Source organism: Mastacembelus armatus, chromosome 14, assembly GCF_900324485.2.
Source record: "Mastacembelus armatus chromosome 14, fMasArm1.2, whole genome shotgun sequence".
In the NCBI taxonomy this organism is placed as follows: domain Eukaryota; kingdom Metazoa; phylum Chordata; class Actinopteri; order Synbranchiformes; family Mastacembelidae; genus Mastacembelus; species Mastacembelus armatus.
Window position 1 is genome coordinate 15,344,776 of NC_046646.1, and position 26,651 is coordinate 15,371,426.

The following is a 26,651-nucleotide window of genomic DNA, read 5'->3' on the forward strand; positions in this document are numbered from 1 at the left end:
CCAAGTCAAAAAAGTGAGCAACGTACACACACAACTGTGATGTTTAAACTTGAGATCTCCAATATGCCTCGACTGTGAATGGAGTTGTACCAATGTTAATATAAAACAAAAACACATCTGTCCTATTAAGATTATGAAATAAGCGTTAGAGGGAATGTGACCTTATCCCAGAAAACACAGGTTCAATCTTTTAACAGCAGCTTGGTTTTTTTTTTTTAAAGCTGCCAGTGCTGGTAATGACCTAATGAGGTGCAGCTGGTGAGGCAGGCAGCAGGGAGCACTCATGCAGGAGTCATCTGCAGGTGTGCAGGGCACTGAGGATATCTGATACAGAGGTGAAGAATGAAAAAAAAAACTGAAAGCTTTGGATGACATAAACTACTATTCATACATGACTGTCACTCCAGGTGTAGTCTAGATAGGAGAAACTTGTAGGTAAGAGTTTGGAAATTGATGGATATGGAAATTTGTGTGGAGCTCCCGACAAGATTAAAACTGACTTCTAATTATTGCATCTTGCCTTTCCCCTAGCAACAACCTAGTCAGAGGATGAACCCAATGGTGAACAGCAGGCAGCAAAGCATCAAACCAGGTTGGAAAATCCTCACATATGTTTATTGAGAGCAAAAAGAAAACAAAATAACTGGAGAACAGTTATTTTTCTACATGTCTGAGGTGAAGCTGATGATCAGTGACATTGTAACACTGTAAGTGGGTCCAATGTTCAGTAAAAGCTAATACGAGGCCTGATCAGTTAAAGTTAGTCACATCAAATTGCTCCCTCATGAGTGGCAGTGTATTTTGGGAAATACTGTACTAGCAGTTGTCTCAGGCTCGTTGGTAGTAACTTTACCATCACACATCTTCTGTAATTAGTAGGTTTGTGGTGCCACAGACATACTTCATGAAAGCGGTCCATTTTTATGTGGACTGAAAACGCATTGTAAAAAAGAAAATGGTGCGATTACAGAATGTATGCAGCAGGCCAATGATGAAAAGGTCGCAAACACTTACACACCAATTAAGTACAGGAGCACACGTTTTTCACACACGAGTTTGTTTTGGAACTTCAACCTTGTTTCTAGCAGCAGCAGCTGGCAGCTGTTTCACTGACAGAGAGAGAGGAGAGCTGGTGAGATGAGTGCTGGACCACGAGCCCAGCCCCAAACAGCAGCCAGACAAAGTTTGTGACTTGTTCATGAACACAGTTTAGTGCCAGATATTTCCCTCAAGAGTTGGTGGAGACAGTGACAAAGCTACATGCAAACTGTTGGATTTAACATTCATCATGTGGACACAAACACAACTTCAACGCTGTTATCTGCTGGATGTGTATTTACCATTATACCAGCTGCCAACAAGTTGCTTAATAATTTGCAACTAACATGTTTCTATTAAGGAACCTTTGGTGAAAGTATTGGGAAATAATGGACCCATCAACTAAAAATCTTGTGTTTTTACATGTGTGTAACTGCAAGACTACTAAAAATACCAATGTGGGCTACTTTAGAACAAGAGATTTAAATGTTTGATGTGATCTGTCAGAAATAACACCATATTAAGTATTTTTATAATTTCAATTACTTATAATTTCTGTATTATCAGAATCTCCATCACACTTTTAACTAGTCTTCAGTCCAGGATTAGTGTTTTGTTCTATGTGTTTCTAAATGACAGTTGTCTAGTTTGTAAACCCGGTAATCCGAATTACAGCCCCTGGTGACCATCTGCTGTCTACTCCCGACAGCTCCGCGCACTACTTTCCTGCGTTCACCTCAGCCCGCCCTCTCCCTGTGTGTGTGTGCGCGTATGTGTGAGCCTACCGGGCGGAGTAATTCGTGTTGGTATCTATTGGGTGCATGTGTGTGTGAGTGCGTGCTACGGCTGCTTCTTGTCACTCATTGTGCCGCGAACACGGGTAGCGACAAGGACCAAAATTCCGTCCGGTAGCAGCAGTTGTCCCTGGGAAAGCTGGTATCTGTCCCCCCCCCCTTCCACCAGTAGAGACACCTCGCTTATTTAAAGTGCGTCTACTCTTCAAGGAGAATATCTGTGACACATTACAATGCTTCAAATAAGGGACATCATCTGGGGATTGCTATTCATTGGCTGTGCAGGTGAGAAGCTGAGTTGTTTATTATTGCTGTTATTATTGATATTAGGTCATGTGGAGATTTATTCCAAAGCAAAGCTGTTAAAACGCAGGGGCGAGTTGTGCTGGTTGTGGAGCAGCATCCTCTGGTCTGGTCTGATACCGGACAGAGGTGTTAAGGTGCTCCGCAAAAAAAAAAAAAAAAAAATCAACACGATTATTTTTGGCGTTATACTAAAAAGTTTCTGTAAGAAGTGAGTTTTTCCTCTTCATGAGCCAAATGAACAGTGCGGTTATTCAGTTTTGAGGTGTTATATGCGTAGTTTCCTGAGGATCCGCTTGCGTCGGTGCAATTTTTGAATATCTCCGCGCAAAACAGATACACCTCTGTGGCTGGTTGGCTTGGGCCACTGTCCTGTCTGAGTTTAAACACACTACAGGTCTGTGTCATTTTAGTATAAATAGCCAAGGCGTCATTGTTGGAGTTATGCTTGTGAATACATTTATGTGAAGGTTGGTATGGATGGATGCTGGTGGAGATTCGGACTGGTGATGCAGAGGTACGTCTCTGTGGTCTCCTCATGCCAGCACACGTTGCTTTTACTCTCTGAGTGCAAATAAGTCGCCGTATTTAGCATCACATAAGAAAAAGTAAACGGATTATATTTTTATCCAAAAGTGCACTTTGGCGTCCCCCCCCCCCTCACACACTTTAGCTGGGTCAGCCGTGACGCACCGAGGATTGAGTGCTCTGGTCACTCGGGCGCTCTTCTCAGGGATGCTTTGTTTCTGTCGGCTAAAATAGGTTTAAGGAGATTGCATCAGGATGTTTTTTTTCTATAAGCATGACCTTAAACTCTCTCTGTCGGATGCGTTAGATGCGGCCACCGTTCCAACTTCCTCTCATCGGATTTGGCAGACAGATTTGTCTGTTTTAGAGTTGATCATCAGTGTGATCATATCGGTTAACGGTCTTTTACATTACTGGGTCATCACCACCGTTTCTGTTCTAACCGTTGTTTCCAATGTAACAGTGCGGTGCCGTATTAGACGCAAAATGATGTTGGCGTAAAGGCACAGAGCTGATTTTTAATGTTAGTTTTCGGGTTTACTTGGTTCGGGATGGATGGTTCCTCATCCATTGAGGACATCTGAATAGTCATTCAGTGGATACAATAGGATCCAATCCTAGAGCTCTCATGGTTATATAGGGCGGGAGGGGACCTATTTCCCCCCCTAAGCCTCCACCTACCGCACCTCCCACATCATCCTCCTCCACCCTCTATGTGCCCCTTCTTTCTATAGACTGCAACTGTGCGTTCCAGACGGAGTTTAAGGAACCCCAGGGGTCTTTGGAGAGAGAAGAATAGTCTGATTTAATAATTTCATTTCATACTTATTCAAAAGTAACAGGATGATTAGTCCTACCTCAGGTTTGGACTTGATCACTTAGCAGTTTTGCTGTTTCTATATTAATGTTCTGTTTCAGGCTCCGGTCTAACATTTGTCAGGAAAACCAAATGTTTGTTCCCTCCCACTGAGGTTTAATTCAGCCAATGATATCTCTCTTCCCATATAAGTCCCGCTTCCGTCAAATGTATTGTAAATCTTAAATCTCATTGACCCATCATGTTTCTTAGGTTAATACTAATATTAATATTTGGAAGTTTATAAACAGAAAATCTGATAAAGTCTAACAAGACAATATTCAACACTTTTATAAAGACCCTTCAAATGTAGGTATTTATAGTGAGCAGGATGTTTAGTGAGTTTGATGTTTTTAAAGAAAGAAAAAAATCAGAGCACTGTGGTGAATTAACTACATCTGTGACTGCCCTGGCTGATATTCTGGGTAGGGTTTAATGTAGTGGGGAAAATATGTCAACCTTCACATCTATGCACAGAAATTAATTGTATGAGCCTTAGTTCATGTTGATGAAACACAGGCTGTTTTAGTTTTACAGCCTTTTTTTTTGCAGTATTTTCAGAGCAACAGTATTTCCTTGCCCCCCTTTACACTCCAACCTTGTCAGCTTGTCACCGTTAGTGGTATAGAGGGCGGTGTGGCACCAAGTACACTCGGTAGGTGTTCGTTTTTCTTCTATATGATTCATGATCCTGCCAAAATATTCTGACGCCCCCGCAATTCACTGCAACTCATAAGTGAAAGGAACCAAGAGGGAGATAATTGGACAATTGGACAACTGTGCCCTAGCTCTGCCCTGTTGCAATAGGGAAAGAAATTCAAAGAAATTGATTATATTATTTGATAGGCCCGGGGTATATTAAAAGGGTAATGACAGTATCACACAGTATGAAGGCTGAGCAATTTAATTACATTTATTGATTTCCAGTTCTTGTTCCAGTTCAGAGATAATTGAATTTCGCGAGTAGTAACAAACATTAGGATGGGAAGCCACACCACCTTCCAAGAAATGAGTGAATAATGGCAACATTAAACAGAATATGATTTTAGAAGTGGACAGAGACAGTGGCATTTCTTGTATTAGTCTGTCTGCAGCCAGATGGATTGAGTCTAGTGTGTATCACCGGTTTTGACCTTGTGTTATGGGAGTGATCTAGGACAGCCATGGTTGTTGTTCTGCAACATGAAAGACTGTTTTCCAGTTAGTGATCTGCTGTCGCTCTGGGCAGTGAGAGGTTGGTAAAACATTTTCAGTTTTATGCTGTGTGGTGTTAGCTGTAGAAGGAAAAATAATGTAGGATCATCAGCCAAAAACGCTGAACCTCGCTTAACTTTTGCCGCACTGCAATGCCGTCCAGCAACACACCGTTTTTGGCAGGTCGTGTAAGTGAAAATGGATATTGCTGATGGCTTTGACATGGCTGACATTTCCAGTTTGGTTCTCCATTCAGCAGAATAGAGGATAAAATTATCGCGATAACTTCCCAACATCCTTTGTCAGTAAACCACTGAGCAACAAACCTTTTACTGAAACTTGATTTCATCTGTTATTTTAACTTCCTGTCTTTCTTCCAAACAAAGAAGTCTTCCCTACTGCAGCCACTTGTGTTTTGCAAATGTTGGTTTTGGTCTGAACGTGCAGTTATTGCCATGCACCTGCCATTTCATTTATACAGTTTTGTGAAAGTGCAGACAATGACTTCCCCATCTACAAATCATAACCATCTGCTTTTGACATGTCAGACAAAGAATGAAGAGTGTGAATGCTGGGAAGTTCATTTAGTGATTGTCTTGATCTAAAGCAGTGTTTTTATGCATCAGGCACAGAGCTGAACTCCACAAAAAGAACAAGTTCAACTTTTGAGGGAGAGAAAATACACAATTCTTAAATGACTAACATATGGCACTTTAACTGCTGTGGTAAGTTCAAAGCCACTATGAAAATAATACAAGCTATTTTTGACTTGGGGTAACTGGGCAAAGCAGCCAAACAAGAGAAAATTATAAGGCACTTTTAGACTGCTCTGAATAAAACTGGATTCTGGGTCTCTGGCTGCAGCTAGGTCTTTGTTGTATTATGACATGGACAGATTTTGCATGACTTATTTCAGTTTATGTTGATCAGATTCTCATCTGTAGAGGAACAACTCAGATTACAGCTTGTGCTGTTTAGATTCAGTTCTTATTTAGCTATATGCTTCATGCTACTGTTACTGTGCAAAGCTAGACATCACTAGAAAATGACTTCTCATTGAGTCATAATTACAAGTTTAGCTGACTTGCCAGATGTGAGTTTTGTGCTGCTGCTGAAGTTTACAGAAGCATCACTCATTACTGTGGTTCTTTCTCAACATGTTTTTGCTTCGTATTTTTCTGTCTTTTGTTAATATTTGTTCAAAACTTTGACTTTCTTTTACGTTTTATAATTGTACATATTGGTATTGTGTAACAAAATGTTCCCTGGGTGTACTTGTGCACAGTGCTGATTAATTGAAGATAGAAAAATTGATGGTGATAAATTAAACTATTAAAACAGGTGTATTTTTGCAAACTAATGAATCGGATGTAAAGAACTTTTTATTGGTATAGTGAAGAGCAGACATGAACTAACATGAAGAGAGATTAATGAAATAAATCAAATAACTACACAATACACTTTGTCCAATGCTGGACACACTCTTTGTAGGGCCTTAACTAGGATTTGTACATTTCCCCCCTTTTTAAAGATGGAACAGTTTAAGTGACCTGACAAAGTTCATTCATTGTTACCAAGATAACAGTTATAAAGACTGCACAAAATGTATAAATGTTCACTAACAGCTGTGAAATACACTCCCTGCTTTTAACAGTCCCTAATTTAAAAATGTGCCATTGCATCACCAAATCCACCAAAATGATTGCGTGGCATTTTACAAATTTTGGGATGACATAATTTATAATGTACTTCGGCTATAACAAAATGAATAAGTAACAATCATAGAGTAGCTATGAAAAAATCAAGAAATTACTGGGAATGGAACATGATGTACCAAGATAGTATACTAGCATATACTGTAAGCACTCAAGTCTGATACATCATCCAAGATTTCTTGTCATCTTACAACACTTGTTCATACTGAATTTAAAAGTACTGATAGTTTCAAACAGATAAGCTCAAAATGACTTGGCTGACTGTTATATTTCTTCTCGGCTGACTGCTAGATGAGGATGGGCAGTCTTTGCATATTAATCAGCACATGAATAGGGACCATGAGTGATTTGCATTGTGTGAGCTCTGAAGGCGTCCTATAGAGAATTGAATCCAGGAAAAAAAAAAAAAAAAAATGAAAAAGAGAAAAAAGGAGATGGGCTTGTTATACAGAATCTGGGCCGCTACCCTGCCCTTCCCCCTGCCACCCTCAGCCATTGCCTCACAGTTTTTCTTTTCTACACACAGCATTACTTTGTAAAACTTAAGTGTATGTACTTTGTGTACATGGCGGCACTATTGGTTAACAAACACATTGTGTTATGTTTTTAATCATGTTGCAAATTTATTGAAAACCAAAAATACTTCGCTGAAGCCACTGTATTGAGTGAGAATTTAAGCAGCTTTTAGTGACTCATAATGATCAAAAGGAGTGTTGTTTAAGTATTCAGCCTTCGTAAGTGAAGGTTAATGGACATGCAGTCTTTATATTCCTGATCATTTCTGCAGGGTGAATTGGTATCAGCCTTTAATGAGTTGTGATAAACAGGTGCTTAACATGACTGTCCCCTAAGATCACATTCAGCAGGGTAAAACATTTCTGTGTGGTCAGGATCGAAAACATTCTTTGAAGCTGCTGTTGCCTTAAGGCAAATAGCTGCACAGCACCTGGTGAATGTGGAAGGTGACAGCAGATGGACAATTGCATGCTGTGACACTTGGCATCTCTAGCAGTGTCCTTTGTCCCAGCTTCACCAGGTTCTCTACATTTGCACTGATGATCTGTCCTCCTGTAGCATGCAGCACCCTCCATTTTTTTTTTTTTAGCTTTAAGTGAGACTGGCAAGTCTGGTGAGGATGCCCAGGGTGATTTAACAGAATCTCAGCATGATGCCCAGGGCCTCCTTGAACTGCCTAGCACCAACTACAAAAGCACCAATTTTGTTTGGGATAGACAATGTTTGTATTTATGTTCCAGGTTTCATTGTCGGCATGGGGCCCTGTGTTATTTATAGTGTGTTACTATTTTTACGTGTGTCCCTCATACAGGGGCTGAACAGATGGTATTTTGGTCTGTGAAAGTCAAAGACACTTCTGAGGTGTCTAACACTTGCTTGAAATAAGGGATGTTTTTGCATTACTTTACTGATCAGTTCAACGATGTCAACCACATGCACGTTGGCATAGCTGAATTGACAGCACCTTAATATAACTGTGCTTTAGCTGCAGTGACCTTGATCAAGGATCACATACATGCATGCCAGCACAGAATGATTTGTATTCTTGGTGGATTACTGGTAGTCTTTCTTTCATGAGTCACAAGTGCAGAGAGTAGGAGGTTTTGCTTGATTGTCCCTTTGTTCAACTAAGCCTTCAAGAGTTGAGATAAGACAGCTTCCATGTGTCCCTGGTAGATTTTAGATGCTGATATTTCAGCACCAAAGCATACTCTTAGGCTCACTCTTGGTTGTCTGCTGCTGTTATCTCCTGTAAAGCCAGGTAATAACCTAGAATTATATGTGACTAAGTATTGAAATTTGCATAAGGCATATTGCGGTTCTTGGAAATTTCAACAAACAAGTGTAAAGGTCAAATAATACCAACTGAAAAGTGAATAATTCTGTAGCCTTACCACCAGGTCAGAACGCCTCTTTTAATAACCACGTTGGACCATCACAAGGTATGGCCACAGTTGTATCTTGCACTAACACGTGTCAGCTGCAGTCATCCTAACTACACTTCCAATTGGTAGTATAAAACACTGTCTGCCCTAATGTCAGTTACCATTTTTTGTAGCCGTTCATGCAGCTTGTTTAGTGGCAGTGATGTTACAGCTTATTGCAATCAAATGTATTGTTAGATTACATAATGTACATAATAGTTTCAGTTCACTATTTGTTTGAGACTGAGTAACTTTTAGACAAAACACAACACAAGTTGTGTTAAGCCTCTGGACATCACTGAGTGAAAATCCCAATGTCACTTAAATTTTTAAGTTTTTTTTTTTTTTTGTTGTTTTGTACCAATTTGATGCAGACAAGTTCCCCCCGCATTGTAGTGGTTATCACTTAATATTGTCACTTCTGCTGTAGTATTTCATTTAAGATGTGCGTATTGTTCAGGTGGACTTCATGAAGAGTGTAAGTTTAGTTGCCCTCAGTGAGAAAACTTAGGTCAATTAATACTATTTGTTTGGACTTCATCTGTTTTTGGAGTGAACTGGTTATACTGAGAGGTTGGGTAATGTCACCCCACCTCTTCCATGATATTCACAGTTCTTTGTGAAGATAGATTTGTCAAAAACACATTTCTGTCTTTTTATGTCTGCTTCACTACTGCCGAAACTTAGGGATTTATTGAAGTAAGAGTGTATGGCAGCTTGCTCCAGGATTTCAGAGCTAACTCATACCACACCTGCTGTATTTATCTCCAATTCACGCAGGATTCTCTGCTTTGAAATCCTACTTTTCAAACCACCTGCTGAGGCAGCTCGTTTTCTTGTACACCTGGCGTCTACAGGGGTAATTGTTGCTCATTTAAAATGAATTCAGTAATATTATTTCCACATGATTTATTGTGATTGTCTGTTTTTGAAATTTTTTTTCTTTTCTCACTAAATGCTTTTTGCTAATCTTTATTTTATTTTTATGTGGGGCTTCTTCCTGTTTCATCATGCTATTATCATCACTGCCGTTTTTTTTTGTTTAATATATAAAGAGAAAGCACTTTTATGTCCAGGTATTAACCTATGGTTTCAGCTTGTATTGCAGCTTGCACTGAGCATAACAGTTTTCTTCATAATGATCAAAATTAAAATGTATGTATTTAGCAGTGGCAGCTGGTGATTACTTACCTGGGTGGGGCTACAGCCACTTAGGTTCTCTCTTTACCCAGTTGTTTCTTCTGCCTTGGTGTGTAGTGAGCAGTAAAAACACTCTTGCTCTCATGAACCGAGAAAGCAGTTTCCTACTAAAATTGTATTTTTTTGTATTTACACAAGTGGAAAGGCAAATACAGCCTATTTGTCAAAATTGAGTTTTCATTTTTTAAAATTAAGTGAGCAAGATTTCTCCAGCTTAGCTGAACTCTTGGTATTTATAGTGACCTTTTATTTCCTTCTTTACATTATCCATAGAATGATGGAAAACCTTGTAGAAAATTGAAAAAAAAATCACCAAAAGGAGAGCAGTTTTTGTTTGTTGTGCACTCTGATAATGTCCTATTGTCAGGTTTGTTATAGTCATGAAACTCTACTCTATCAGTTCATGTACAGACATTGGTGGTGTGTTTAGAAACCTGTGGACATACAGGCAAAAATAGTTTAAATTATGTAAGACTTCATTAAAAAAAACAAAAAAAAATTGTCCTAGAACATATTCAAACTCATAGCATTGGAGTAGCTCAACTTAATCAGAAGATATTATATTCCATGCTTGACATGTATAAGTAATAATAATCACTGTAATAGTTATGATGCCATAGGTGTGTAAATAAAGGGAGTAAAAACTGATATGTAATGCCAGGGTTTGTAATTAATCCTAATTTCTCTTTCAGTGTTTTCTTACAAAAAATGTGTATGCTTTATTAGCTCGACTTGTAATTTGAATTAATTAAATGTTGGTTTGATTGTAATTTTCTAGTTCTCACTGCATCATTAGGAAAACCTTGTCACTTGAGTCTGATTCCTTTGTTTTCATTTTGTTTGTGTTAGCTGGAGGCTGGACAAACCCTATGGACATAATGCTGGTCCATGTTGCACACTAGAAATTCAGCACACCAGCAGCACATGTTGCATATACCAACCTAAATATGCCAATACATTATACAAACATCATGTCTTGTTTTGCATATATTTTCATGCTCTAGCACTTAAGTATTACACATTTCAGCTAATACACATTAAATGTGTGAACAATTTACAGATGTGTAAGCATCTTAAATAATGTTAATGTAACTTTATTAAATTTGACTCATAATGAAGCTTGAGAGAATATGGGGCACTGCATATACATGCTCTGTTTCCTGACCAACGCTGATATTTAGGGGCATGTAGGTGGCCTCGGGCAGCGTGTCAATATTGTGTTGGCATATGCATACTGCCTATAAACTCTACATCCTGTCAGTATCACTTGTCTGAATCTTGGCATTTAATATAGTTTACCTGAGCTAAAGTTGTCTGACACTAATTAACTGCTGCAGCTTAGAGACGAACATGAGGATTATTCTTGCCTCAGTTATAAACGGTGTTTATTTGATGCACGTTAGCACATTTATTTGAGCATAAACACAGGCCAGGCTTGTTATGTTTGTCATACAACTTGAAATCTATCGTCTCAGTTTGCCTTGGCTGAGCTATCATAGGCAAAGCCGTAATGGATTTGGGCATGTGTTTTACTCTCTCTTAACCCGAGGGAGTGACTCACCATCATGATGTAATTCTTAGAAATGGCAGTTTGCTCATCCTTGGAACACTGTGATTGGCTGGCTTCCTCAGGTGTCAAGCTGCCTTAGCCTTTGTGTGAAGAACAAAAAAAGAAAAGTGTGTCTATCGGGAGATGGGAACAAGGCAAGATGTGCAGCATGAGCAGTATTCAGTGCACTTGTTTACTTTCTAAATTGGCACAATTGTCAGTGAGTACATTCTTGAGGCGAGCATCCTCGGTGGTTCCTTGGGATTTCAGATCATGCCAGCAAATGTCCAGAATGACTTATTTTACTGTGTACTGTTCACAAGCCCTGATGGCACAAACTCACACTTTTTTTTTTTTTTTTTTTTTTTCAAGCTCAGACCTTTATATCCTGTATGTGGATTTCATTCAATATGAAAGAAAATGTCATAAGTAATGTTTTACACAGCCTTGATGTGCACTCAAATGCCTTATGTGCAGAAATAGCAGGCTTAAGACCAGTAGTGAAGTCAGCAAGGCACTTATTGCACTTTTAATTTGTGGAAAAATAAAAATATTACATTTGAGGCTTCAGCCTTTTGATGGGGAGCTGCTCATTTCTGAAATGGGAAACCAGCTAAACCACTGTTTCTGGTTGCTTTGAACCGATGAAAGAGGCAAAGTTTCAGATTAAATTTGTGCATTTACAAAACGTGTATTACCCTACGTGTATATTACTGTGAACTCTACACTTAGGAAATGCTGTGGAAACAGATGAAACACAGACATACAGTGCTTCTCCGAGCTATTGATTTAACAGTGGTTGCAGCACAGACTCTGTGGACTGTTTAATCAAACTTGTGTCAGATCTCATCCAATTAACTTGTAAAATCCTGCCCAGGTGTCCATTTGGAAATCACATATGAACACTGATGAGGTCATACTGATTAAAATAAATGGTGTTTTTGTGTTGGGCTGCTGGCAGGTGGTTGCAGGTTAACATTAGCTATAGGTGCTAAGAGGTGGTAATAACAGCAACAAAGAGAACTTGACTACATTTATCATCTGTTTGGATAGATATCAAACCTTAATACTTTTGGACTACAAATGTGAATTACTTTTGTTGCATCATTTATTTCTATATGTAAGATTTATGCATTGAGCAGGTTAAAATATTGAGGGGAAGTGTCCAAATGAGCAAAGCTATTGTTTATTTTGAACTCAGACATTGTATTTTGAGGATTTTCAAATTGAACAACTTAATTCAGAATTCACCTCTTAATTTCTAATCTTTTTAACTTGTGACTCAAAAGAAACTGTACAATGACTATGTTGTGACGCATATTTTTAAGTACAACATGTAGAATATAATAGCATATCTTTTGAAAATCAGTAATTGCTTTTGAAAATGGATGTATTACATTACTTCATGTAATCCCCTTTAAAGAATTATACTCCCACTCTTTTATTTTGTATGCAAGATGCATATTATGAAAGCCTAGCTTCAAAATGTCCCCAAAACTGCTGTGCTGTGATCTCTGTGCAATATTTTTTCTCAGTATGACATTCAGTGGGCTCAATATTACTTGGCCTTATATGCTGACTTTTATTTTTTTGACTGAGGCTGGCACAGTAAATAAATGAGAAATACAGATGTAATGATTTGACATCCTATTTTTAAATTGGATGTTTTGAAAGTTATGAGAGCACACATAACTTTCATCTGAAAATTTGAAGACATTCACCCCGATTTGACCCAACACAAACCGCTCTAAGAGGGTCTTTTCCATTATGTGTTTATGGCCAGGCTGCTGTGTTTGATGAGATCAGGAGAGGTCTGTAATTTATTAGGCTTTCACACTAACAGCATTGTCGAAGAGCCGCTCCCAAAGAAAAGCCCCAGGAGTGGCTCACTGTGAGCTGGGGAGGCAGACAAAGGTGGAGGGTGGCAGGTGGGAGGAGGGATGGTGGATGAGAGGGAGGCGGGACACAATGCAAAGTGTCATTAAGGAGGAGCTGCTGGGTTGCCAGGATGCTTCAACCTCTGGGTTCATTGTTTCCCTTTCTGTCGCAGGAGATGCATTTTATGTAATAAAGCTTGCTGAGAGCAGTAATAGTATTAGACATGGGTATTTTTTGTTTGTTTGTTTGTTTTGTTTGTTTTCTTGATTCAACTTAAGAAAGCTACTATCTATATATATATATATATATATATATATATATATTACTGTTCTTGCTGCCAAATGTATTTAAGCAAGTTCAATAAATCCTTAGATGTCATGAAAAGGGAGATGTTTGCCTTGAATGATAAACCTGTGTTGCATCTTTTTTTTTTTCCTTGTTCTTCCTCAAAATGTCCAAAAATAACATAAGGCTCTGATTCTGGTATACTCGTTGCTGTAAGAGGAGTAAAAGTTTTCTTGTATCATGGCCTGATTATGTCTCTGGAATAAATAGCTGCCCTCTTGACTGACAGCTGTCTCCATTTTCTGCAAGGCTTTTCCACATAATGTGCTGCTGTGCAGCCTTAATAAGCCACCATAACTGCAAAGTTCTGTAACTCTGTAATTATTTTTCTCTATTGATGAATTTTAAATTACGCCTGCACATGAAAATTGATACTAAAAGACTTTTTGCCCTGTTGGAGGACAGAATTAGTTCTGTTGATGATACATGAATGTTGACAGGTGATTTTAAAAAAATACTTAGTTTTCCTGGCACTGCCGTCTTGGCACAGATGTTTTGTAGTTTCTCCTCCTCATTATTTGGCAGCTTGCAGTGTTACTTACTGTAAATGCTCAAATTTTAAATATAAATTCCTGGCATAGGAATTTATGAATTGGGACGAATGCAAATCTACAGCCAAATCTGGTTGCCTTATATCATTGCATTTTTGACCAATATTGCACTTTTTAGAAGCTTTAATCAATAAACTCCCTCCTAACCTCTTTGAAGTCCATACTCTTAATGTTAATGCCAGCAGCATCTACTTTCACCCTGAGCCAAAGAACATGACCAGAATATAGACACACAACTTTCCTGGCATGGCTGAAATGATGAAGACAGATCAAATAATATTCAAAATGATATTTTACATTTGAATTCATTGTATACTTTGTTATAGCTTGAGTTTCAAATAATTTGACCAGTTACCTTGATGCTATCTCATCTAAAATGTTTGATACCTTCATATGTATTAGACATTTAGACCTTTAATCAGACTGTTTTTATTAGGTTTGGCTGTATTCATATATATCCTTTATGACAGACTGGGAGGTACATGTCAAATGAAGACCAATGCTCTGTCTGAACAGCAGAAGGGTAAAATATGTTTACATTGCAAGAACAAAGGGAGCATGTCATGCTGCCTATGATTGATATTGGCTCATAGTGGAGGCAGCCAGATGGGCCGAGCTCAGATGATTCACCATGAGGGTGGAGAGTTTGGCCTTTTTGCCCTAGCCAACAGAGGCCTCAGAGACTGTGCTGCCCAAAGGCTGCAGCTCAGCAGACCTGTACTGTGCTTGGATTGCCTCAGTAGCACTGTCACCTCAACCACACTGCATTGTATCGTTCTGTGTTGAATAACAGTTTATATTGAATATCCTAAACATCTGAATTATGTATTCATTAGATGTGCACATTGTATGAAAGGAAAAAAGCAAATAATATACTAGTGGGGAGAAATAATTTCATGTTGCCGCTTCCTGATATAAGAGGAATAAATAATTCAAAATCCATTGCCAACAGTCAAACCAGTCAGCACTGAAAATAATCTGGGGGTTTGCAGAATTGTCCAGTTTCAGAGTTCTGTCTAGTGATAAGGCTGCAGAGGTCACTGCACCAGTATCAGAAAATTATACTTCACTCCCAAATTTTGAATCAACATGATTTCTATTAGGAATGGATGACATAACACACTATTGGAAGATCCACGTGTTTAATGTGTGTGAATTATGTGCTAATGTCTCCCGAATTAGCATTAACAGCAAAGCAAGAAAAAAAAAATAATAATGAAGTTCATCACTTGGAAATTTCTCACTTGTAAGACATGACTAGATATAAGAATTTCAAGATATATCTTACTGCTGGGGGAAAAAAAAAAAAAATCATGTTTGGTTTCTGTCAAGCTGATGGAAAGTACATCTGTGATCAGATGTTACTTCCCTAGAGTTTTGGCCACATGTAGCTTGGTTAGTTTTGTAGAAATAAATCAACATTTACATGCTTCTTGCTAAAATGCATTCATTATTTTCTTTATCTAATTTATCACTGTAGTCAAATATCTAATTTTTTGACTTATATAGCTGTTCTCATTTGTGGAAATTACTATAGTATTATTTTGTATCTGTGCGTAATGATGATTTATCTCAGTTGTTGGTATCATTACTCAGTATCACTGTGACTAGTGAGCCATTGCTATATCACTTATCAGTGTCTGACCCATTGTCGGCATGAAAGAGCAAAAGAGTTTGTTCCTGTCTTCCTCTGCTTATTTATTTATTTTTTAAAATATTTTTCTCTTCATGTCAAAGAAAGCGTACACTTTTTTTTTTTTTTACTGTTCATTCAGCTCCAATGATCTCAGTAGCTAGCCAAGCAGATCATTTAGTTAGCCACCCTGTGCTATAGGAACGTCTGGGGACTTTGTTGACTCCCACCTCCTTTATATGTAACGCTAAGAGCAGAGCAGAGAGGGAAGTCTTTATTAATCACTGTGTCGAATTTTCACTAAATGAAGTATAACTAAAATGACTAAGCCCTCCCTGTAAGTAGGTAAAACTGAACAATAATTTCCCTGACAAGTAGAGTACAGAAAATGAGGGAACAATGAAAATGAGGAGATGGAGGAGACAAATGAGTCTATTGAGAATGGCTTGGTTGTTAGTACTCAGATGCATGAGACTGGGTTTGGATACAGTGTTAACTGACATAGCCAGCTTCCCAAGGACAGAGCCCTTTTACAGAAGCACTTGCTCATTAGGGAGTACATCTCGCATTGTTTATGGACTTTAATGAGCCTTGCTGCAACCAAGGGTAGAAAAACAAAGATGTGAAAATGAGGACCTTGCATTCAAAAATGCAGCATGTCCATTCACCCAGGACAGAAACAGAAAGTGCTGCCCCCTCAGCCTGCTGTCTAATCTTTCTTTTTTGAATAGTACATGCTCTTCATGCATGTGAGGATGAGGTCTGCCACCCTCCCCCTGCCTTTCTTTTTTCCTCATGTTTTTACTCTACTGCTTTTCCCTTTCTCATTACTGCTATTGGAGAGAACAATCTCAGGGCACCATTTTGCAGAGGACATTGAGGAGCTTAATTAGTTCATTCACGGATATGGCTCTTCTTACTAGTCCAATGGCTTTAGTGCCTCTGGAGGGCCTTAAATGCCAGCTCCCTCTTGCAGAAAAGCCTCAAACTGTACAGAATATAAAATACCTGTCAGGTTAATAAGGGAGAACCCCGGCAACCCTCCAGCATTTATTTTTAACATTTGCACTAGCTCTGAAGGACTCAAAGTGGCAGTCTCTTAGCATCATAGTGGTAGAACAAAGAGAGAAATAACATGATTCAAAAACTCCCTCATGGTTCAAGCTGTTTCATCATTGCTGTCTTGATTTGAACCACACAAGGCCAAACTGCATAAAAGGGCAACAATAAGGGCCTGGACATAGAAAAACAAGGTTCTGTGCTTAGGAATTTTTTGTTTAATTAATACGTTAATGAAGCAGATAAAGTAACCGATTAGTCAACCCGCCCCTTTTTCGGCACACGGCCGAACAACGCATACCCAAATTAAACTAGCTGTTGTCTTTACATTTTAAAGGTTATATTGATGACCTTGGTGAAATATGGCTCCCCCCCCCCCCCTAGCTTCATCCGCTGCGTGCCCACCGTTGTCCAGGCGCGTTACACGTTATCGGCTGTAGAGTAATACGTTGTTGGAAAGGGCGTTTCATTGGCTACAAGATACGTCAGTCATCATTGCCAAGCAATGCGACTGGCTGATTCTACTTCCTTTAGAAGTTGTCCTAGCCCACGGGTTGGATTTGCTCTGAGGGGTGATTTCTATTGGTTTTTTGTTTAGTTACGCTGTAAAACGTAACAAGCATGTCTGACTGAGGGCTCATGTGATTCACAGAAGCTTGCTATGTCGATCTTTATTGAATAAAGTAAGTAACACGACAGAAAAGGTCGTGAGACTTTATCTGTTAATTTGATATATTGTTTGTCAAACGTTTATTCAAATTTCTCCGACGACCTTTTGTAATAAATCTGGAAATACAATTTTATTCCAGGCCTGGGACCGGGCTAACCAACAGGTTCAAAAATCTATGCTTATGTTGTTTTCCTTGTTTCAAGGTGATAGTCCTTATTCATGGTTTTAAGATTAAATAAATAAATAGAACTGTCAGCCTAGAAGATTTTTTATTTATTTTGTGTAAACTGAGGACCTGAAAGGAATAAGAACTCCATTTGGATGAGCATTTGTTGGAGAGCTTTCTGCTTTCAGTTTAACAAATGTGTGTTAACAGGATTCTTGCTAAGACTGAAGTTTAGGTTGGTCTCGGATGATGGGAACCTCATACCATAAACTCAATAAGCACTAAAACATCCTTTGTGAAAGGTGCAATTATGTAATTCATTGCATTCTATCTTGACAATTTTAGTGACATATGAACTCTCATTAGAGAAATGGGCACAGAAAATGCATGCATGGGAGCAGGATATACTGCTCAGACTTGGGGAAAATCAAGTTTGGAGCCTTGTGCTGTTTGCAGTGCTTCCTGCAACACTATCCTGTTTGTGGAATTGGGGGTATTCCTGAAATGACATTCAGTTTCTGGGCAACAGAGCAGCAGCTGTGCATATCTTTGTATTCAGGGGGGTGCGATGTGATTAAAGCCCATTGACGCAGCTGTGTTTGAACAGGGAGATTGCAGTTCGATCAGTGGCTGGAGAGATGTCCGACCAACTGCGTGGAGGGAAAGAACTTTTTAAGGTTCCTTCAGAGAGTTCAGAAAGGAGGAGGTGCTGGTTAAAATACTGTCGGACACAAGAACGGACCAGTGTCTCAATGGATGACAGTTTTATGTTGCATTCACACTGGGGTCTAAAAAAAGAAAGCAATGCTGGATGACATCACAGGATGTCTGTTAAGGGCAATGCCAAAGTGGTTGTCATGACAATTCTGAAAAATAAAAGATCCATTCATAGAAAAAAGCACAATATGAATGTTCTTCGTCAATACTTAATTTCATTTGAAAGTGCATATCTGGTCTCATGAATTGTTTTCAAATATCAAAGATTAAACCAATGTAAATATATTTGGTTATTGTCTCATTTTAGCCTTGATTTTAAAGTGGAACAATAGAGGAAGAACATTGTATTCGGTAATCAATTTATGGCTAATTCAGTTTTCTGAATCATAATGAAAGTAGGACACTAGTTCTCTATTATTGCTTATGTACATGGGGAACGATATTCAATTATTTTTATGTCATTTTTTTAAAGTGTATTTGTACATTTTACATAGTATTATGTATACATATGTTATCCCAGAGGTTTCTCAAATAATAATAAAAAAAGAATGTTCCAAGTATGTCAAACTTTAATAATTTTTGTACCATTTTCCTTTAAATCCCATTAATTTTAAGCATCATGGTCTATTTTTTGTTTACCCTGGATTTTGGTCAGTTTTTACTGTTTGTATGTAAAATAAATTCTCTTTCATTCATTTTACAGTAGTATGAAGCCAATAATATTTGGATTCAGACACAGATGTATTAAGAGAGCTGGGTATGGTGCCATCATTCAGCCTTGCTGCCATATTTTCCCAGTAGCTACTTGTGGCTTTTCAGTGAAGAAAAACACCTGTCACTATTATACGAGATGCTTGTAAAACTTAACAGGACATGTCCAACTGCAGACAAGATTGTTTTTTACTCATTGTATAATGACTTTTTAGTCTGTAAAGGACTTATATTTGTGAACCTTTACAATGCCTGGAAAAATGAGTTTTGCTATAGTGATATCATCACAATGTAAAATCTAGGCGTTTAGAAGCAACATAGACGGGGCCTGCTAGGGACCACTGGTGTGCTTAGCTTCTGTGCAATGCAGAAGCAAACCCTGAAGCTAGAACATGTTTTTTGGCTCATGCATCAGGTGAGCAAGTTTTAAGTCTTAATTCATAGCTGCAATTACAGGTAACAGAAAAATGCAACCTATTTAATTTGGTGTAGTGCCAATCTGATATTGGCATTTATCTGAAACGATGCATCAGCAGCTTGTGAATGCGGCATTAGAGGTGATAAGCAGAGTGATGTGTTCAGGAAATGTATAGCAGAGGACATCTTGGCAGTCATTAGTTACTTGTTGACACTCTTGGTGCTCAACCAGACAAGTGGAGGTGGAGTATAACAGAGCCACTCTCCACTGGTGTGGCCTCATTAATCACTGTCCTCTCACTAGCCACGGGTGGAGGGGGTCCTTTGTCTATGTTTGGACCTTCATGTGTTGGGATTGATGCTGTGTTCAGTTGCTGCAGCCTGGATCACTGTAGGTGTCCAGGGAAAAGTCTGTACTATCTGACATTAGTACTTTTTTTGGCTCTACTGCATGAATTCTCATCAAAGTCTAAATTAGGGCTTCATTAACCTACATGGAATTTATGCCACATCATCTGCGAGTTTGCCGAAGGGTGTCTTGTATTCGCTAATAGACTTTTTCTGAGTAGTACATGCTGCTGTCTCTCTGTGTTTCAGTATTTTCTGATCAGAGCTGCTTATACTGACATTTCAGTCTAGAAAGATTTATTTTTATTGTTCTTTCGTCATACAGACTGACACGTTTTTCAGCCAGTCACTTCTCCACCAGAGGTTATAATGAAAGAAAAGGGAGGGGGGGGACAAATTTCCACAAGAATTTCATTATCATTTTATGAAGCAAAACTGTCTTTTTGAAGATTAATTTAATGAGAGACACAGAAACTGCAGTAGACTTTTCAGTTTTATTACTAAATTAAAGTTGTTTTTTTTTTCTGCAGGCTTTAGAGTTTAGAGAAAATGGATGACAATAATGTCTCAGCTTAGCTTTATTGTCCTTTAGCTTCTCATGGTGCATTTAGGGTGGCTGTGAACAAAAACTTCACTAAGACAGATGCTTTGTTGGCTTTTAGCACATACACTGGCCCCTGAAAAGATTAAATGTTACAATTGAGTGTAGTGTTAGGGCACTAGTGTCTTAAGAGGCACATGTCACGTCTGATTTATTGGCAGCGTAATCTGCTTATCAGAATGGTGGGTAATGATGAACATGAAAATCAAAGGGCTGGGTTGACAAGGCTACGAGGTGGAAAGTAAACAAGCATGCAAGGCAGTTCATCTTTCAAAATGATGAAATTGCTAAATCTTTAAGGTCTGGCCTTCACGAAGTACTGAAGGTTTTTAAGATGTCAAATGACATGTATCAGTGTCATCATAGTGAAAATATTTGCATGTGTGAGACTGATCATATTTGTCAAATAACAGCCAGTTTTATTATGTTGAATTTTCAGTTGGTTGTGATGGTTTCCCTCTTTAGCATTGTATATCATTAAAAGTAAGGCATCAATCTCAGAAAACAGGTAAATAATACAATATTGACCAACAACCTTATCATCCCCTATATGTGCATCATGGCCAGTTTGCTCTATGTTATTGACCTTCCAATGAGGAAGTGCCTGCAGAGCTCAGAAATGTATTATATTTAAACAACAGGATCATCAATGCCAGTGTGATCATCAACATCCTGTTGTGCTATGCAGTCAACCTGGTAAAGAAAATGACAACTTTAAGGTGCCATTGAACAGTTTGAGCAAATGAATGTTGGCTTCTACTATACTACCTGGGTAATAGACTCCTGTCAGAGGATTTGAAACCATGCTGAATTTCACTTCACTCTTGAGGAAAAACCATCTGCTGCTTGTCACCAGTCTCATCAAGAGAGATGAGCATTAGATTAACTACCAACAAGGATCTAGCATTTTCACCTGTACTATCTTTGAGAATGGAGTAGTTTGTTCCAAGTGAGCCTTTTCAAAGAGTGATTTGCTTTGAGGTTTGAGTCCACAGACCACCAGGGAAAATCTTGGTGGGTCAACTCAATGAGCAGCCCTCTTTCCTCTATTCCATTCCAGCCACCATCAACAGTAGAGTACTGTATGAGTACTGTGTTTACTGTGGAATAATGCCAGTTGAAAAAAAACATTTATTTGGCTTTCCCTGGATTAAAACTGTATACATTACAATAGAACCTAAAGCTGCATTAATTGAATTTTGCTCACATTTTTTTTTAGTTTAAGTTTCTACAGTTACCGTGTTGTCAAACAATTGCTCACTTACACATTCAGCATACAAAGAGTAACAATAGCACTCATTTTGGAGTTTTTCTAGGCACCTGATTGATACAGTTATTTAACATGTTTCTGTCTGCTGGTAGATGCTTCACTGTTTTGCCAACTAGTCTCTAACTTTGTCTGGTGCTGGTCTGGTAGCAGTGGGTTTATAGTGTTGCTTTGATCGTTTTCTCTGGATTCCTCACTATGAACCTATTAGTCATTTGATCCATTAAAAGTATTGATTATTGTAGATTTTTAAGGCACTGCGTGAACAACTGTAACCCTAAACCTTAACTACTCAGCCCACTGAACCCCTCAACGGACACCAGATGAAAAACAGATACATTAAATACATTAGGCTTGCATTTCTAATGTAGGTTACAGGAATTAATAGTATTGAATAATTAAAGAGAAGTATCCAGTTTGATATTGCATTATCATAATGCAAACATTATAATAGTATCGATAGATACTCACATTTCTTAAATGAAAAGAGTTTGCTAGATGACAGTGTGATTAGTGACAGTGAGGCAGGCAGCAGATAAATAGATAAGTTTTCCCCCCATTAGACTTTGGGATGCAACAGCACCGATCATGCTGTCGCCAGTGATCACAGTGCCTATAAACAAAACCCAATTAGAGATGTGGAAAAACAGTAATGAAGAGGAGGTGGGGGTTGATGGAGTGGGTGGGGCTGACTCCTACAGGACCTCCTGTGCTCCAGAGACGCCACAGATGTGACTGTGTCTGAAATACAATTCTGATGAATTAATAATCATAGAGAAAATGCAAGTAATAATGAGGACGAGTGACTGGTTTGTGCTGAAAGTGGAGCTGTGTTGAGCCATGCTAAGCAAGGGTGTGGCCCTGCTTCATGACTTTTGGTTGTGGCAGGAGGAAAGGCGCCAGACTAATATACGATGTGATCCCAGAAGTCCTTTAGCAGACAGGGTGAAGTAATGGGAATCCCTGGAGTGGGACTGTGTAGATATCAGTGGTGAGGTGGGGGTTTGTTGTTCATGTGTGGGAAGGCGGGGCTGTAAGGGGTTGGGGCAGCCATGTCTTCTGCTTGGTTTCACCTGAGACAATGAGTTAGCCTGGCAGATTTGTGCCTGCAGAGGGGTAAAGGTGATAATGAACCAAAAGAACTGAAACCATTACAAACAAAGCAGCAAATACCAAGATGAACCACAATCCACAATTAAGCTGCATTAATCAATGTTTGGTCACTATGGAGCAGAAAACAGACACGCAGATTGAATAAAGTTAATTGAAAAAACATAATGAGACATAATGTCATTTGACTTTTGCACATATAGATGTCAGAGAAACAGCAGGGCAGCATATTCTTGCAGACACTGATATTTGATAGTTTAAGACCATTAAACTGTAATTGGAGGATGTTTTTGATGAAGATGGTAATTTTATAATTACATTTTTCACACAAATTTCAAATATTGATTCTGTGTCACAGTCCGTAGAGGACTCAAGAGCGGAACTCGAAATTGGTCTGCTGGCTAGTCGGATATGTCAAATGAAATAAATTATTTATTCAGTGCTACTGAGATTCAAAGTACCAGTCAGAGTAGATATTAAATTAAGAAATTAAGGTTTATTTTTGTAGTGTTTACTGTCAACTACATATTACAACCACATATTAGGCCTATTGGTCTGTAAATTTCCTAGCATTTTCTCTCTTTCTTTCCTGTTATACTGGCTCTATTTTAACCAGCTCACTTTTGCAGTAGCCCCGTTTCCCCCCTGTATGATTCCCTCTGGCCATGGTCTGTCATGGTTTCTCCATGCTTCGTTTCTTCATTAGAGGTTCTGAGCATTTCACAGAATAGATTTCCACTATCAGGGATCCCATGCTGCTCTGGAAGGATGGAAAGTCTAGACAGTATGGAAAAAGTCTGACAATTCACCTTCACACTGTGGACTACTACTGCTGTGAGAGTGAAAATTCTCTCTATAATGGTGACAGTGACGGCACATCGGTCAGCTATGTGTGCCCTTTGAGCAGATGAGAAATCTACCTGTCAGATTTTTGATGGACACTGAAGTTAGATTAGTTTCATTTTTCTCATATCTGTTCAGTTTTGTCAGTTAGCCCTTCTCCAGCATTACTAAGTTTGTTTTACGCTTTGATGTTTACAAAACACATCATCCTGCTATTTTGCACTATGGAAAAAACATTTAAAAAAATGTTTAGTCTTCTATAAAGTACAAGGTTGAAAGCAAAGCTTTCATTGAATTTCTGCTTTCTACCTATTTTGTTTGTGCCACATCTGCATTTTTCCTACAAAGCACTAGATTTAACCTTAAAATATGTTCTACTGGATTATTTGTCCCTGCTCTGAGGAAGAATAGAAAACTAAAAGAGTCTTTGAGGATTTAGCTCTGGCACATTGTATTTTAGCTACATAAATATAACTGTAACTTCACCATAAAATGCTCATAATCAACTATAATTGATTTGAAAAAAAGATTTAATATGATGCTCTGTAATATGTCAAAGCTGTACACTTCAAACTTGCATTGATGTTGCAGTTTGCATATGCGTCTCATACATGTTGCTTTTATCTTTTGCATTAATTTTCTGCTTGCTACATCTTTAATTTGATCAATCTGCCCTTGATGCCATGGTTGTAGCAGTGTTAATCCACACTGTAAGCCTGCTAAGACTGGGTGTGGTACTAATTCCCAAGAGCTGTCATACAGCTACTGAGATCTGAAACTACAGCTGATGTGTGAACACAAGGAAATATTAAACTACACAAGACCATTACAGCTAATGAATTTTGTGAGCTGAAGAAAGAAAGATGTTTTTTCAAAGGATAATTTATTTTTTACAACTTGGGTCTCATTTTCATAGTTTTGGACATTTCATTTCATTATCACCTCTCACTCACTCACCATGTTAGCTGTTAAAATCTGGTAACAGTGACATTACTGAAAATAAGTTAGGGCAAGAAATGCGGTAGTGGGATGATCAGTTTTCAGTGTGGTCAGGTTAGCCAAGCTTACTTGGAAGATACAATTATGGCAAACAGATTTTGCAGAATGTCAAAAATTAATAGCACTGAACAAAAAGCACTGCCAAAAAATGTTTCTGAATATAGCTTTTAAAGAGGTATAAATCTGTCTTTGAAAAAAAAAATGAAGAGAAAGATACACACTTTCAAATGCACTCTCTGTAGAAGGAAATAATACCTGTTTTAGTGTTAAACTCCTGGAGGGTTTTATGTGGCCAGATGAGCACTGACTTATATCTCCACACCTCTCTAACCTATTAAACAGCCCACTATGAAAACTTTCCTGCTTATTCTCACTGCTCATTGCATATTATGGCCCTCATGTTGCTTGCAGCTCTGAGCTACTTTTGATGTGCTGGAGTCACATTGCTTTGCATCCCTTGGTAACTCTGTGTCTTTTTGGCTGTTTCCGTCACTTTTTTTTTTTTTTTTTTTTTTTTAAATCACCAGATCTATGTGGCTTTGCCGGGTTTTTGGAGTCCCCTGGCAGATGTGCCTGCACAGTAGCTCCCATTATGTACAGCTAAAAAGAGGCATAATTGAACCTCTCATGCTTTCCATGTAAACATAATGCAAAGCAGCACGTATTTACTTTGTCACTGGATGGAACAAACCCATCAATACAGCCCTGTTTCCTTCTTCCTCAGTTATGTTAACACTTTCTGGGCCATAGAAAGAGCCTGATGTGTACTGTCACAGTGGCTTACAGTAATTATTTGTTCTCCTACCATCCCTTCTCTTTTTGTGCTGGAGCAAACTATTGGAGTATACTGTATGAGCTGGTGCCACAGTCCATTGAACCTTAAAGGGATAACAGTCGCACCTCTTTTCCATTAAAAATGCATTTAGAGAAAAGTCCCAGTCTCCAAGAAGAAATGGATGAAAGCAGATGTGCAATCCTATTTTCAAAGAGTGGAGTAAAAGTATGCACTGGCTGGCAACCTCTAACCAACATCATTTTGAAATGATAGCTGTTATTTTCCACAGAAGTAAATTAACTTTAAACTCCTAATTTTGCTTCACTTATACTGCACAAATATTTAAACCCATACAGCTTTGTTTGTGTTTCAATGTGTATGTCTACACTTTGTAGCTTTCCTGGTAACTAATTCAAACAGAATCCAAGCTAAACTTTGCATTCTTTTCAAAAAACTCCACTCAGTCAAACTTTAGATGCACGAGATGTACAAGCATGAAAAGATGTTTGCGCAGGACCTCTGTAAGCATGCAGTGCTGGTGTTGGGGTGGGGGAATAAAAAAAAAAAAAAAATTGCTTGCTCTGTTTGCATAACTGTGAGGAGTTGTAACTGGAGATGAGTTTCAATGGGTGGTCCAGGCAATAAGAATATGGGAATGGGGGGTATGCAATGGGAAGCTGGAGTCCATGTGGCGGTGAGAGGAGTGTGAGTATGTCAGTTGTACTGGCAGGAGTTCAGTTTCACTGTGGAATGCAGTGTTGGTATATTCATGCTGTTGGTAGGGCAAACCAAATAGGCCATGGGCCCCCATGTAGTTCTAAGTGCTGTCCACATCTCATGCCATTATATTAATGATCAGTTTTTTGTTATAGACCCAGCCTTACAGCCCTAAACCAGACTGCTTGCTTTTCTAAGAGAAATAATATTATGCAGTGAGCTGCAATAATGTAGCAACAGAAGTCTAGTCTTTATTTTCTCCCATCATTGGTGAAGTTCCACATTATTTCGATTTTGTCCTTTCCCTGTATTTTCATATAACTGTTTGAAATGGCAGATGTAGACGGGGGAACAGCAGTTTTATTTCAGGGTTACAGATTGGTGACAAATTCAATCTCTAGTCATAACTTGAGAAGTCATGGGGCCTTTTGATCAGAATAGAAGATAATTATTAGAAAAAGAGATGCACTATATGGCTTTCTAAAGCAAGTACTTATACAGTATGTTTTAGTTCTGCCTCTTGCTGCTCTCACTTCGGGTTAGCCTCACTTCAATAGAGAACTCTGTCATACTGTAAGTAAACAGTTGTAGTTACAATTGTAGTGTTCCAGTAGTGAACAAATGGCATAAGTCTGTTTGAGTTGTTGGGAGATAAAAGCCCTACTGTGCAGCCTCTTGGGAGTCCAGATAAATGGACTTGTCTCTGCACAGCTGCTGTCTATTGTCT

At 38.6% G+C, this 26,651-nt stretch overlaps 1 protein-coding gene across 6 annotated transcripts in view; it reads left to right on the forward strand.

Annotated features, from left to right (window-relative positions):
- Nucleotides 1-1,915: 1,915 nt before the first annotated feature.
- ncam1a (neural cell adhesion molecule 1a) overlaps nt 1,916-26,651 on the forward strand; it is a 204,698-nt gene continuing 179,962 nt past the window's right edge. For all 6 annotated transcript variants that reach the window (XM_026329098.1, XM_026329100.1, XM_026329099.1 and 3 more), the window contains exon 1: nt 1,916-2,117. In XM_026329098.1, the coding sequence (XP_026184883.1) occupies nt 2,066-2,117 (52 nt within the window). In that variant the 5' untranslated portion in view covers nt 1,916-2,065. The remainder of the gene's footprint in view (nt 2,118-26,651) is intronic.